Source organism: Oryctolagus cuniculus, chromosome 5 (assembly GCF_051225735.1).
Source record: "Oryctolagus cuniculus isolate XC-2025 breed Fujian yellow rabbit chromosome 5, ASM5122573v1, whole genome shotgun sequence".
Lineage (NCBI taxonomy): Eukaryota > Metazoa > Chordata > Mammalia > Lagomorpha > Leporidae > Oryctolagus > Oryctolagus cuniculus.
The window spans coordinates 31,827,837-31,842,114 of record NC_142871.1 but is presented as its reverse complement, the minus strand read 5'-3'; the positions used below and the strand labels follow the sequence as shown (position 1 = coordinate 31,842,114).

The 14,278-nt window shown below is 50.7% G+C and overlaps 2 protein-coding genes across 3 annotated transcripts in view; both read left to right on the top strand.

Annotated features, from left to right (window-relative positions):
* The window catches only part of PEX7 (peroxisomal biogenesis factor 7), an 80,293-nt gene extending 76,755 nt beyond the window's left edge, over positions 1–3,538 (top strand). For both annotated transcript variants that reach the window (XM_089332629.1, XM_002714756.6), the window contains one exon: positions 3,067–3,538. In XM_089332629.1, coding sequence (XP_089188755.1) covers positions 3,067–3,135 — 69 coding nt within the window. In that variant the 3' untranslated portion in view covers positions 3,136–3,538. The remainder of the gene's footprint in view (positions 1–3,066) is intronic.
* Positions 3,539–9,174: 5,636 nt separating this feature from the next.
* SLC35D3 (solute carrier family 35 member D3) lies at positions 9,175–12,627 on the top strand. The gene is made up of 2 exons (XM_002714842.6): positions 9,175–9,929; positions 10,893–12,627. The coding sequence occupies exons 1-2, from the start codon at positions 9,491–9,493 to the stop codon at positions 11,720–11,722; spliced, it is 1,269 nt and encodes a 422-aa protein (XP_002714888.1). The 5' UTR covers positions 9,175–9,490; the 3' UTR covers positions 11,723–12,627.
* Positions 12,628–14,278: the final 1,651 nt, after the last annotated feature.

The following is a 14,278-nucleotide window of genomic DNA, read 5'->3' as shown; positions in this document are numbered from 1 at the left end:
AGATTGGAAACAGAGCAGCTGAGACTCAAACCAGTGCTCCAATTATGTGGTGCCAGTGTCTCACAAGCAGCAGGTTAGCCCACTGTACCACAGTGCTACCCCCATCAGTTGCCTTTAATTTCATGCCCAGTTTAGCAAATATTCTCAGCCTATTTTTAATTTTTTTATATTTATTTATTTGAAAAAGAGAAGAGACAAAGAGAGAAGTCTTCCATCTGCTGGTTCACTCCCCAGATGGCCAAAATGTCAGGGGCTGGGCCAGGCCAAAGCCGGGAGCCAGGAATTTCTTCTGGGTCTCCCACATGAGTAGCAGGGCTCCAAGCACTTGGGCCCTCTTAGCTTGCCTTCCCAGGTGCATTAGCAGGGAGCTGGATCAGAAGCAGAGCAGGTGGGACTGGAACTAGTGCTCTGAAAGGGAATGCTGGCGTTGTAAGCTGCAGCTTAACCTGCTTCTGTACAATACCAGCCCCTCAGTCACTCTTTTAAGTCTAATTATCTTCACCTTCTCCCCATTTCAGAATGCAGTGGAGTTTGTTGCTTACTGTTATGTCCTGTAACATGCTCCATAGAAATAATGATTACCCTCTTGAGGCAAACCAACCTGTGCCTGTGTGACCACATTAAAGGATAATTTTCAAAGCGGTAATCATGACTCTTGACAGGTGTCAAAGGTTTTATTTAACTCATTTAAGACTTTACAGCAAAAAATCTTAACAGACACACCCATGGATCTTCAAAAAGTTCTTGGAATCATGGATTTCAAAAAACTTTTTACACCAAAATAAATATATCTTTAAATTTTTGTTTTTTTATTTTGTTTAAATTTATGTTTTCATTTTTATTGAAATAGAGAAACAGAACTTCACCCATTGATTCACTCCCCAACTGCCTGCAAAAGTCAGGGATGGGCCAGATCAAAACTAAGAACCCTGAACTCAATCTGGGTCTCCCTCATGGGAGGAACCAAGTACTTGAGCCATCATCTGCTGCCTCCCAGGGACACATGCATAGGAAGTTGTGGCTGAAGCAGAGGAGCCAGGATTTGAACCAGGAACCCTGACAGGGGATGCAGGCATCCGAAGCAGCATCTTAACTGCTGCGCCAAAAGCCCATCCCAAATTTATCTTTCAGTTCCATTTCTCCACGAACGTGTTGAAGCACCCTCACATAGGAAATCACTGAATGCTGGAATTAATTTACTAATTGGTGCAAAACTGGAGCTATGTCTTGGGACATCAGCTGCAACTCCACAAGTCAGCTTTCATTGCCAACTTTTATGGATGAAAAACATTGGCATTACTCTCAGTTTTCTGTAATGTGCAGAGTTGTAAAATATTCCAGTGAAAGGCAGTGTGGAAGGCATATACCCCTGCAGAATCAGGTAACCCACCCGGACGGGTCCCAAGACAATGCCAGCTGTCTTCTGGAAGGACACCTCTTGATCTTTTTTCTTTCAGTCCTCCACTCTTTGTGACAGCAAGGTAATGGGCAAAGAGTCTGCATGTCAGAACTGAGAGTGAAGAACAGGGGACCTGAGGGGGTCAGAAAAGGAGGCATCCTGGCATGTCTCTCTGTCCTGAGTCTGGCCTGGAAGGGCTCTTTGTGGCCAGGAGTACCTTCCCGGGCAGGGGGCCAGGGGAGATGGCTTTTGTCAGGACGAGGCAGGAAGCGGGCAGGGCATGCAGGGAAGAATGAGTGGATCTCTTCCTGTAAAGCCATTATTATTTTCATGCCATTTGTTTTATTTTTGTTAGCAGTCTTTTTTTCTTAATTTTTTTTAGGCTGGCCATAGATGGGAACCATGGGACATTAAGGAAGAGCCCTGTGTTTCCTCTCAATTCTAGAATTAAAGAGGGAAGTGATGCCACCAGAGGCCATTGGGGTGGGCATGGTAATTAATGAGACCATACACCTCCCCCTCCCCCAACACATGGTCTTTGTTCCTTACCAGGAAGTCTCTAAGGGCTAATCCTGGGGACTCTGGAGCCTCTTGGTTAGTTTAGTAAAGTGCTTTTTATTATCTTCCTGGTTTTTATTATAAGCTTTAAATTTATGGAACAAGATAGGGTTTAATTAACTAATGGTAAAATATCATTATTATTTGCATTAATTTGAATCACCCTATTCATGATTCTGTATCACTACTCTTCTAGGTCTTTCTCGTGTTACCAATTAGGTCTAGATTTATGAACATTGCTGATTCGGTGGCCTTGACATTTGTCAGCTGTTGTAAGTCCTGAGTAAATAAGAAGCTGAACTGGAGAGTGCTGAATAAGGATTCAGAAGCATCACTTTTAGATACCTTTCACTAGAAGCCTAAGTCCATTTCTCTGATTCTTTTCTGCAGAACAGCTGATGCTTAACATACTAAAGGGCCTAGCATGTGACAAAGGGTAGAGAGCTGAGATTTATGCATGATCTTTGTGTCCTGTGGTATAAAAACTTGAAAGTGTAAGGGTAACCAAATAAGATCGTCAGTTTGCCTTTGTGAGGCACTGTTTGTAGTGGATACCCTGAGCAGGGTTAGAGTCTGGTTGCAGGTGTGGAACTCCTGTGAAGGGTACGGAGAGGCAGTTTGAAGGCCACAGCGTCCTGAAGTCCCCTGGACACTGCCCCAGTTCGAATCGTGCTTGTGTCTCTCCTCTCAGAGCCTCCATTAGGGCACTTCCCACATTCGGTCCTGAGTGGATCATTTTTTGAAGGCGAGCGCTAAGCTGTAGCTTCCTCTCTGTCCACACATACTGAGCAGGGCATCTTTGTTCACAGTCTCGGAATGCATTTCTCAGTATCTATCTCAGGAAGTAGGGAATCATGTAGCACTCAGGTAGAGTGGGGGAGGGGCAGTTCCTTACAGGCAACTTCAGTCTGTTGAAAATTATCCCTGAAATGTCTCTTAAAAAGGGAAAAGTAGACCTTTTATCAAAAACTTATCCTTATGTTTTTCCTACCTAAAAATCTACTTACTAGTGGGTGACCTGCACTCTAAATGGCATATATTGGGATTTTGCTACCAATTTTGAATTACATACATCTACACAGGATTCCTGCTTTGTTCTTGTTTTGTAGGTGGCTGACTGTTCTTGGGATGAAACAATAAAGATATATGATCCTGCTTGTCTTGCTGCTCCTGCTTGAGATCTACGATGGTCAGAAACGGAGGAAGCTGTGTGAAGAACAGCTTAACAGCAAATAAATTAACTATTGCAGGCACAGCTGTTTGCTTTTACATGCGCTATTTCAGATTTCAACTTTTTCGGATTTACCCTGGAATGCATTTTAAGGCAGCTGACAAAGACTTTGGCTTATCTAGGCCTGGTACATAAGCCATATTTCTAAAACTTCTAAGAACTAATTAATGTCATAATGTCTATTAAAATGTAATCTCTGTTGTAAAATGGACTAAAGTATGGGAGATCAGTAGATTATATTGATAGTGATACTTTTCATTCTTAATTTATGTTACTTTTGATGTAAAATATAATCACTGTTGTTGATAAAAATCAAAATAAACTACATCTCTTGATCATTTATCACTTAAGATATCCCCAACCAGATTGCTTTTTCCAGTATGTTGTATATATATGAATGCAATTCTACATGTCCAGGGATGAGTAACAGGGCTGTGGTACACGTTTCACTTACTCATTTGTTTAGTAATTATTTGTTGAACATTTGCTGTGTGCCTGACAGATGGACTGAATGAGATTCTCTCAAAGACTGGGCCATGCTTTCAGAACACGGAATACAGTAGGTTACGAGTTTACTTTATTACACGTTTTCCAAGTCATGTTAAGTATTTATGGCTCCTGAGACAGTTTCTTCCATTTTTCTGCTATCAAAAAATTTTAAAACTGTTGTTTGTCCTAGGCTGGCCCTGCCACCAGGCCTGGTATGCAGAATGCACCTGGTAAATTTTGTTATTTGAATGGATGATCTCAGGGAAAGTACAGCTTTTTCTGGAACTTAGGTCAGCAATAATTATTTTTGAAAGGCCCCATAAAAAGGGCACTGCTTAACATAGTGGATTGTGACGTTCATGGTGCTCATTCCTTAGAGTTGTCGCCATAATGGGTATGTAGCTCCTTCAACACAATGGTATTGTAGCTCCTTCCCTGGAAACAAATGCATTACACCAAGATTTGGTTCAATAAGAGCAGGTCCACGTTGGTGGTTCCCCACTTCCATAGAACTACAGTAGGCCTTTGAAAATACCCAACCCTGATGGTATTTACAATGAAACGAAACAGAGAATTATTGTCCTTTTAGAATGCAGGAGATTTTATTAACGAAATAGTCTACCACATATCCTTTGAAACCCAAACTTGGGATTTAAAAACTAACATGTCCCTTGGTTTATTTTTTTCCCTGTATTTCAGGGATGTTAGAGATATTTAGAACTCTAACTTCTTATTTATTAGTATTTGAAAAAGAGAGATACTGTGATTTTCTATCAAGTGGTCACTCGCCAAATGCTTGCAGTATCTGGGACTGAGCCAGGCCAAAGCCGGGAGCCCTGAACTCAATTCATGGCTCCCACATGGGTGACAGGGACCCAAGTACTCCAAGCCGTCACCTGCTGCTCCCAGGGTGTGCGTTAGCAGAAAGCTGGATTTAAGCAGAGCCAGGACTTGAACCCAGGCACTCTGATTCCCAGGCAACTTAGCAACTGCTCTACCGTGATGCCTGCCCTATAACTCAGAGTCTTGGAGTTTGTCAGTGGGAAAGAGGGTGGTTGAATGCTTATCCAGTTGGTTCTCTGGAGGTAGGATTGGAACACTAGAAGAAACCCAGCCGGATTCTCTCCTGAGTTCTTGGTAGCTCCCAAGGTAAACAACTTGTGGATAAGCACAGATCCTTCCAGGTTGGCTGAAGCAGCACTTGTCTCCTGGCTACTGCGCTGTTAGCTTTCATCCTGTGTACCTCCCCAGGCTGCTTCTGCACCAGCTGTGACAGAACAGCACTAAAGAGTTTGTGAAGGAAAAGGGAACAACTCAGTCACTGATGTGTGATCAGGGTGCTACGTGAGCTTCCTTATATATGCTGTCCCCTTTCATCTCTGTCACATCCCTGCAAGGGAGGCCTCCGTACTTCCTGGACACGGAAGCCCGCGTTCTCGGCAGTCATGATAGACGGGAAGTCCTGCAACTAGAATTCAAGTCTGAAATGACCGAATCCAACCCCTGGTCCTGCCACACAGCCTCTGTTTCCTTGGAGTAGCAGAAGTTGGCCCAGGGAGAAATGGTCGAAGGTGGAACTCCCTGGTGACTCGATCTTGGCCGTTCTCTGACAGATTTGCATTTGCAACCCTATAAAGAGCTGCGAAGCTAAGCCTGCTTCTGGGGTGATGCTTCCAAAGTCCATCCTGCCCAGGGAGAGCCAGGCTGAGAGCCAGCTGTCCCTGCTGCACTTGGCATTTCTTTGCTGGATGTCTTAGCAATAATTTCCCTCTTCCAAAAATGAACCCTCATTAATTTGTTACTTAGCAGGCCTTTCCTTGGAGGTGCTAATCCACTGTTGTTTGCTTCCATCTATACTGAAATCTGTTATCTCCTGCCTTCCCCACCAAGGTCTCCCACAAGCCTTTGCACTCATTTTGTCCCAACCAAACTCATCATGCTCACCAAATTCTCCATTTGTGAGTTTGCCAACAAGGAGTCAAGCTCATGGACCTGTGTAGGTCAAGCTAAAGACCTCAATGCCATCCTTTCACGAAGTCCTGTCCCTTTTATCCCTATTTATTCTCCATTCTGTCTCTTCCTCTCAGTCCAACCAGCCCTGCCTCAGTTCAAGCCACCACTGGCTTTTCTCTGGACAGTTCCAGCAGCTTCCTAAACAGTGTGTCTGTTTCCAGTTCTGTGCCCTCACCCGTCCTCTTCAACACAGCTGCTGAAGACGAATCTAAAGTGCAATCTGATTACCTCAATTTCAGTGTCAAACCTTTCTCTACGTAGAGGGCTGCTCACAGGAAAAATGTTCAAGGTCGCTAACCAGACAGCAAGGTCCTCTGGGCCAGTGCCTGCCCCTCTCCCCCAGCAGCACCAGCGTGCTCACCAGTGCCCGGTGGAAATCGTGCAGGGATCATCCTTGTCTTCACTATAGCTGGGTGTGCTGGGCCGCCTGCCCTTGGTCTGGCAGATGTCATGTGGAAAGACTAAAGATGGACAACCTACAACCTACAAAAGGCACCATTAGTAAAGCTAAAAGACATAATGAATAATGAAAGGGTATGCTTGCATCATAGGTAACAAAACAGTTAAGACCCAGAACTGATAAAGAGCTCTTGAAAAGCAGTAAAACAACCAAGCACAGAAGTGGAAGCACTAGAGATCACAACAAAGAAAGGCACAGACTTGATACACAGGTGTTTCTTACAAAACAGGGAATCAGAGGATAAGTTTATTTTGGTGGGAAAATTTTGAAATCCCTACAGTTTTTTCATAACAGGCATCTTCCATGAGGTTAAAGACCCTCGTATGCTTTACAAAGGTTCAGTCAATGAGATCTTTTTTCTTACAAGTTTGACAAATGTTAAAAATATTAGACGTGTCCAGTACTGCTTAAAATGAGAGTAGTGTTAGACACCTTTTTGAAGGCGGTGTAGCAATGAATCAAGATTTAAAGTTACTCCTTGACCTGTCCCGCTTCTGGAAATCCTGAGATATTTGAAGGTATTTAAGAATAAACACCCAGGCGTATTTGTTACATTGTTGGTGGGTAAGACTTAAATGCCTGACTACAGGAGAAAGGACAGTCAATTAAAAGTACAAAGTGTTGTAAGCTGGAACAATACCCCCGCTGTTTAGTGTGCGTTTGTTATCCCTGTGTAACAAATCACCCCCAAACTTAGCAGTTTAAGACATCACACATTTGTGTCTCAGTTTCTGGAAGTCCGAATTCAGCAGTGCTTACTGAAAACTTCGGTTTTCTCACTATGTTGCCCTGAAACTCACCTAGGGCTGCAGGATCAGCTTCTAACACCACTCACAGTTGTCAGCAGGCCTTAGCTACGAGCCATGTGGGACTCCCTTAAAGGCCCATTATTGAATCTTGACCCTTGATCCTTAAGAGATCAAATAGCTGCTTGTAATTGACCTTCAGATCCACATTCTTGTTCAGTTAACCTTGCTAAACATAGTGTTCTCTCTCCCCCAGTTTTCTTGAGGAACCCACCTATTCGTAACTGGTTTTGTGAGCGATGGAGTTAAAAAAAAAAAAAAAGTTGTCATAGAAGAGAACTATAGATGTGCAAGGCAATGGAGAAAACGTGCCGTAGGTTCAGCTATTAAGCTAGTCTTGCCTAAATAGGAAGGGTGAGGCGGCTGAATCAGCCCCAATCTCTTACCTAATGTTAGTATCACAAATGGAAGCAAGTATAGTCGCTGGCAGCCATGAATCATCCCCAGACTAGCTCTGCACAGCCACTTCTTTACAATATTCGCTGAGGGTGGCTCAGGGCAGCCATCCTTTAATTGGAATGGTCCCTAGAAGCAGAAATCTGTTATTTGCTGATGTCTCTAAGAAGATAGATTTCACAGTTTTTGTCACTGGGTATATTTTAAATAAACATGTACACTCCACACAATATACATGATTTGAATTGTTGCTCCGGACTTCAATAACATCAACGCTTGAAAAAGAGTCCCTTGCATAGTGAAAGGTGTGGAACTAGGACTTAGAGCAACCAAACCCAAGAGCTCCCCAGGGAAGCAGAAGCACGCGTTCAGTGGACCTTTAAGGTGTCCATCCAGTGTGATTCCTGAAAAGCTGCACACTGGGTCATTCACAAACACTTCCGAGTGCTCGCCTGTCACGATCGGGGTGGTGTCCCTATTAGGCGCTGGGCACCTAAGGACCTGGGCGAGACCCCTCTCTCACACCGCAACATAAAACCTGACCCTTAGGAAGGACCGCAGAGGAACCGCCAATCCCTGCTGTAATCTTTTTTTTTTTTTTTTTCCTGCTCCAATAATAATCACATTAAAACCGGGGCTCAAATGTCCTGATCAGCACAGGTGGAAACAACGGACAGAAAGAAGACGCACGGTAGGAATGGGTCTCCACGTATTAATAACAGAAAAGCAACGCCGTGCAGCATCTAACCTTTAGGAGGCTGCCGTCTCCGTGGCCACCACAAGTGCACAGCTGGCAGCGAAAGGGGCGGAGCGCAGCCATCTCGAACCCATCCCTCGCACACAAACCCCGGAGCGATCCCCTGTGTCGCTGCTGAGTTTACGACGGGTCCGGGCGCTACTTCCCCGAAACCTGAATTAGGGAGTCACTGAGGACTTGCACCTGCAAAATCCTAAGAATCTCCTTTTCCTCTTACCCGTATGGGAAGCGTACAGTTTCCAAGTCCTGCCGGGTGAAGGTGTGCCCTGGCTTGGGAAGGTGGCGCCTACACGCCCTGTTCGCGGCAGTCCCGCAGGCTGCGACCCGTCCCCTACACCGAAAGTACGCTGCACTGAGCCCTGGCTGGCGGAGGGCCATGAGCACCTGGTCCCACGTGCGCCCCCAATCACCCCGGTTCCCCGGCGCCTCTGACCCTGCCCCGCCTGTGTGGCCGCGTCGCCTGGCGCTGCCCCGGAACTGGGAGCGGCTCCTCGCCCCGGAGACGACTTGGTTTCAGCTCATCAGCTTGTTGTACACCCTCGCCCCACCTCGAAGGTGTCCGTCGCCCCCAGGCTCCGGCGCCCGGCGAGGCCACAGCGCCACGTGGGACATCGCAGGAGCGTCCCCGGCGGGCGCGCGGACACGAGTCCGTTGCCGGCCCCGGAGGGGGTGGCCCTGTCCAGGCTCTAAAGCACGCCGGGCCGGAGATTGGGGCCGCGGGTCCCCGCAGTGTCAGATCCTGAGTGTAGCAGGGCGCGTGGGCGGTAAAGCCGCCGCAGCGCGGGGGCCCGGGGCTGGGGGCGCCGTCACTTGTTGCCACCAATAAACGGCGCTGGATCCCGGAGCGCTGCTGTTTCTAAATCGGCTTCATCTGTGCGGGGATCCCCCCAACTTGCTGCACCAGGCTCAGGCGCCGCGGGAGACCCGGGAGAGCCGTCGCGGGTGGGCGCAGGTGCCCGAGGGCCCGTGCTGTCCTGCGGCAGCCGCCCCGCTCCCCTGCGCTAGCCGCCCCGCTCCCCTGCGCTCAGCGTCTCTGCCCTGACGGCGAAGGCGCGCGGGACACAACCCACAGCGGCTCGTCGCCTACTCACACATCGCCGTCGCTGGGATTCCCGCCACTCCCCCCAGACCGGCCCCCTCCACCCCCGCCACTTTTCGGAGTCCCCCGCCCCCGCCACTGCCTCCGCCGGGCTACGGGGCAGTCGGAGGCGAAACCGCGAGCCGCGAGGAACGCCTGGCTGGAGCTGCCCCCTGCAGCCGAGCCGGGGGGCCCCCTGCCCTTGGCCGCGGCGCTGGGCGGGCGCCCCCGCCGCGCTCCTCCCCGCTCCCCTCGCGCAGGTCCCCGAGCTCCGCCAGCGCCGGGCGCGGCGGGGCCGGCGCGATGCGGCAGCTGTGCCGGGGCCGCGTGCTGGGCATCTCGGTGGCCATCGCGCACGGGGTCTTCTCGGGCTCCCTCAACATCTTGCTCAAGTTCCTCATCAGCCGCTACCAGTTCTCCTTCCTGACCCTGGTGCAGTGCCTGACCAGCTCCACGGCGGCGCTGAGCCTGGAGCTGCTGCGGCGCCTCGGGCTCATCGCGGTGCCCCCCTTCGGCCTGAGCCTGGCGCGCTCCTTCGCGGGGGTCGCAGTGCTCTCCACGCTGCAGTCCAGCCTCACGCTCTGGTCCCTGCGCGGCCTCAGCCTGCCCATGTACGTGGTCTTCAAGCGCTGCCTGCCCCTGGTCACCATGCTCATCGGCGTCTTGGTCCTCAGAAACGGCGCGCCCTCGCCGGGGGTGCTGGCGGCAGTGCTCATCACCACCTGCGGCGCCGCCCTGGCAGGTGAGAGGGGCCCGCGCCCTCCCCCAGCCCACCCACCCCACCCCGCTGGGCAGAGGCCGCGGGGGTCACTCAGTGCAAGGGCCTCGCTTCCCCATGGGGAGACTGAGGCAGAGGGGTAGGGAGCATCTAGAGTGGCCGCTTGGCTCGGCGAAGCGACTTCCTCCCCCGCCCTCCGGCCCCCTCCTCCAGATCCCCCACGCCCGGCGTCCGACTTCCGACCCCCGCCCCAGCTCCCCCGCTACCACGCCGGCGTGGCCCTGCCCGCCGCCCCCTCTCGGCCTTCCCCCCTTCACCCCTTCCTCCCGGCGGGCCTGGGAGCTGGAGTCCGCCGAGCCCGCCGACCCAGCCGGAAGGAGCGGGGCCGTGAACTTCCTCAGGTCACGCGGGGTGGAATGGGGGGGGCGGGGAGCGACGCCTGGGCGCCCGGGGCCAGTTGGCAATGTCTAGCGCAGGGGCTGCGGGCACGAAGCGGACCTGGGGTGGGCCGGGCGTGGCCGGGGGAGCGGGAAAGCTTCATCTGGAGGCCAAGAGGGCAGTCGTCCTGCAACCCTCCTTTGGCCCGCTCCCTCGGGCCCAGGGGCCACCGTAGCTGGGGCTGCCTCTCCCTGTGGGTCCCCCTCGGGGCGGGGGAGGCACCACTCTCCTTGATGACCGCAGCGCCAGTTAGGGGAAACCACAGCGCCCACCCCGAGGACATCTGCGCCCTCAGGGGTCATTGTCGCGGCCGGGGACAGGGCTGGAAGGGTGCAGCGCCCGGGGTATTGGCTGAGGTTGGCTCCTGCGTTCTCCACAGGGAGCGGGAGTAGGGTGGGCGTCTGTTGCCACCCGGGAAATCGGTGGGCAGAGCTGGGGCGCGACCCCGGCTACTTTACACCCCGTGGCTGCCCACGCGCGCGCCAACCCGGTGTCTTCTTTTTCCTCCCCTCGCGGGTCCCCGCCGGCTTCCTTCGGCGCGCGCTCCAGGAGCCGGTGACCTGACTGGCGACCCCATCGGGTACGTGACAGGCGTGCTGGCTGTGCTGGTGCACGCCGCCTACCTGGTGCTCATCCAGAAGGCGAGCGCCGACACCGAGCACGGGCCGCTCACCGCGCAGTACGTCATCGCCATTTCCGCCACGCCGCTGCTGGTCGTCTGCTCCTTCGCCAGCACCGACTCCATCCACGCCTGGGCCTTCCCGGGCTGGAAGGACCCGAACATGGTTTGCATCTTCGTGGCCTGCATCCTGATCGGCTGCGCCATGAACTTCACCACGCTGCATTGCACCTACATCAACTCGGCCGTGACCACCAGCTTCGTGGGCGTGGTGAAGAGCATCGCCACCATCACGGTGGGCATGGTGGCCTTCAACGACGTGGAGCCCACCTCTCTGTTCATTGCCGGTGTTGTGGTGAACACTCTGGGCTCCATCATTTATTGCGTGGCCAAATTCTTGGAGACTAGAAAGCAAAGCCACTATGAGGACCTGGAGGCGCAGCCTGGGGGAGAGGAGGCGCAGCCAAGTGGAGACCAGCTGCCATTCGTCATGGAGGAGCTGCCGGGAGAGGGTGGAAATGGCGGGGCAGAAGGTGGGCAGGCAGCAGGTGGCTCCGTGCAGCAGAGCGGGCAAGGGGCGAGGGCCAGCCGCAGGGGAGTCCCGCTGGTGGCCAGGAGCGGGCCGACCTCAGACAGCTCTGAAGAAGGCAGCAAGAGATCCCTCAAGGATGCGTACTTGGAAGTGTGGCGGTTAGTTAGGGGGACCAAATATATGAAGAAAGATTATTTGATAGAAAACGAGGAGTTACCCAGTCCTTAGGCAGGAGATGCATGTGTATGCATCTGTACCTGCAGTTGTTTTGTATGTTAGAAAGAACACGCAAGGCCTTTTGGTTGTTCTAGACAGGTGGGGAAGGGAAGCAAAGACAATCAGCACCTGGGTGGATCCTTCAGCGCTGCTGTGCCCAAGGCGTGGGAGAGTGGGAAGCTGCTTCCCAGGGCCAGGCAGGGGTTTTGGCTTCAGACTGCCAGCACGTTTATCTCTTGTCATTCTAACCATAACCACATAGCTGCATGTACCAAGAGCTCGCCAGCCACCCTCCCCAAAGAGGGGTGTAGAACCCACGACTGCACTGAAGTTCAAAGATTGCATCCAGGGCTGCATTTTTTGATGAGAGAGCCACCGTTTGTACTGCCGGCTGGGTGTACAGTGTGTTGTTGAAATGACAGCTATAAATGGGTGGAATTGATGTTTACTGTTTATAGTCATCTGAAATATCATGTTTACTCTCGGTTTCCTTCACTTGTTTCTCAGAGTAAGTGATCTATTATATCATGGTAGAAAATGTTAAAGCTATTTTGAAAAAAATGTGAGTTCTTAGCTTTAATCATGTAGTCCAAGGTTTGCTTTTAGTAATTATTATAAAAGTATTTTCAAGGTTGTTTGGGTTTGTTGCTTTCTAATATTTATTATGGAATGCATAACCTTTTATTTAAAAAAACGCCAGTTTTACTGTGTAGTATTCTTTCAAGCAAATGCAATTGCTGGAATATAACTCAGTATTAACTGAAGTTCGGCCAGAAGGGACCATCCCACAACGTAATCCCTTTCAAGTTGCACTGCGTATCCCAACCATGTCACAAAAAGAGCAACCACTATATTCACTTTACGATATTTTTCTATCTTCAATTTGTCAAAATAAAATCTGAGTCTGTATGTTAAAAGATGCAGTGTCAGACATTTGTTTCGGACACGGTGTGTTCTACGGCTGCTGGGCAGTGTGCAAGGGGCTCTCAGTGTGCGCTGCGTAGCATCAGGCAGGTAGGTGCCAGCCTGTTGGGAACATAAGAGAAAATGGCAGTTTGTCTGCAAACGACAGTGAAAACATAAGCACATAGTTGTTTGTTTGTTTTTTGTGAAGTAAAACAAAACACCGTCCCACGCTCACGGATGAAAGCCCTCCGTGTCAGACTCTAGTTCCCATGGAGTTTGAGAGGTGATAGTAAGATCACTGATCTTCTGCCAGCCCCTGCCAGGAGAGTTCTTGGGGGAGTGTAGGGTTAGGGTGGGGCCTCTTATCTGTCAGCATGCTCCTGACAGTCACATGGTAGCATTTGATAATTTTCGTTCTTTTCGAAAAATCAGAACAAAAATCAGAAGCGAAAATGGAGTTTCAGTTCCATCAGTCTGGTTCAATAAGCTGGAATTCTGGTGGTTCGTTATTGGTCCTGGTTACTGGTTTTCCCAGGCAGTGGATTGCTTCCACAGGTGCCCCTTGAAGCCCTTGAAGTGTAGGAACCCTCCGCTGGTTGCAGTTGGGAATGGTTGACCAGAGTTATAATGACTTTCAAAACAAGCGTTAATTTTGATGCCAGCATGCCAGAGGGCAACATCCTGTCGCAACTCCGTGAAGCTGAGAATTAATGAAAAGCAGCAAAGTTGAACAAAGTATGTATTTTTTTGTTAGTACCACTGTCAGAGAAATGGCTGGAGTAATTGTTGTACTGGGAAAAAAAATAATCTCCTTGGGTTAAAAATGTGAGTTTGCACTTACTGTGGGAAGATTAACTCTTTCATGTCTACGCACTCCTAGAGGCATCTGTTGGAGCTCTCCAGAGAAGCGGAACCTGCGTGGGAGACGATGTAAGGAACCCAGGCTGGCAGGTGGGAAAGGCAGGCAGGGTGTCTGAGCTGCAGTCTTGAGTCAGAGTTGCTCCTTCTGGAGACTACAGTCTTCGCTCTTCAGGCTTTCCCCTGGGTGGGTGAAACCCATCTCTGCCCCAGAGAGTCACCTGTTTACTCACAGTCTATGCATGTCAAATGGTCATCACATCTCTACAATGTCTTCCCAGCAACATCTAGACTGCTGTTTGAGGACAACTGGGCACCACAGTGGGCCAGATTGACATACGAAATTAACCATCACAGACACTTAGCATGGGAGGGGATGGGGTCCAGTGGGGATGGGGGAGGCAGGGATGTGATAGGAAAAGAAAAGCTCTGGAAGATTAAAAGTGCAAGTTCTGTCACATTTTCTCATTGGGCAAAGCCTAGGAGTCTCTACATGGAGCACGGAACTCAGTCCCAGGGCAGGGCAGCTGTGACTCAGGGCTGGGGCTCAGCTGCAGCGGGCTAAAGCAAGTGGCAGGCCTGGCTCTCAGGGAGGTGCTTCCGCCCCTCTGCTGACTCAGGTCCACCCTCGTCTTTGGCCTCTGTCAGACCTTGCGCCAGGCAGACAGGAGGCTTCCAAGGAGCTCCAGGATCCCGCTGTTGGGGGAACTCCACTAGAAGCTACTCTCCATTGTGCCCCAGTTCTGAGCGCTCAGATTCTCTCTTCTTTCTGAGATGACGCCTCTATCTCATACCCAGATGTGC

Coding starts and splice junctions, on each gene's coding strand:
- SLC35D3 (XM_002714842.6), top strand. CDS start 9,491: ATGCGGCAGCTGTGCCGGGGCCGCGTGCTGGGCATCTCGGTGGCCATC. Junction 9,930..10,892: donor CTGCGGCGCCGCCCTGGCAG/GTGAGAGGGGCC, acceptor CGCGCGCTCCAG/GAGCCGGTGACCTGACTGGC.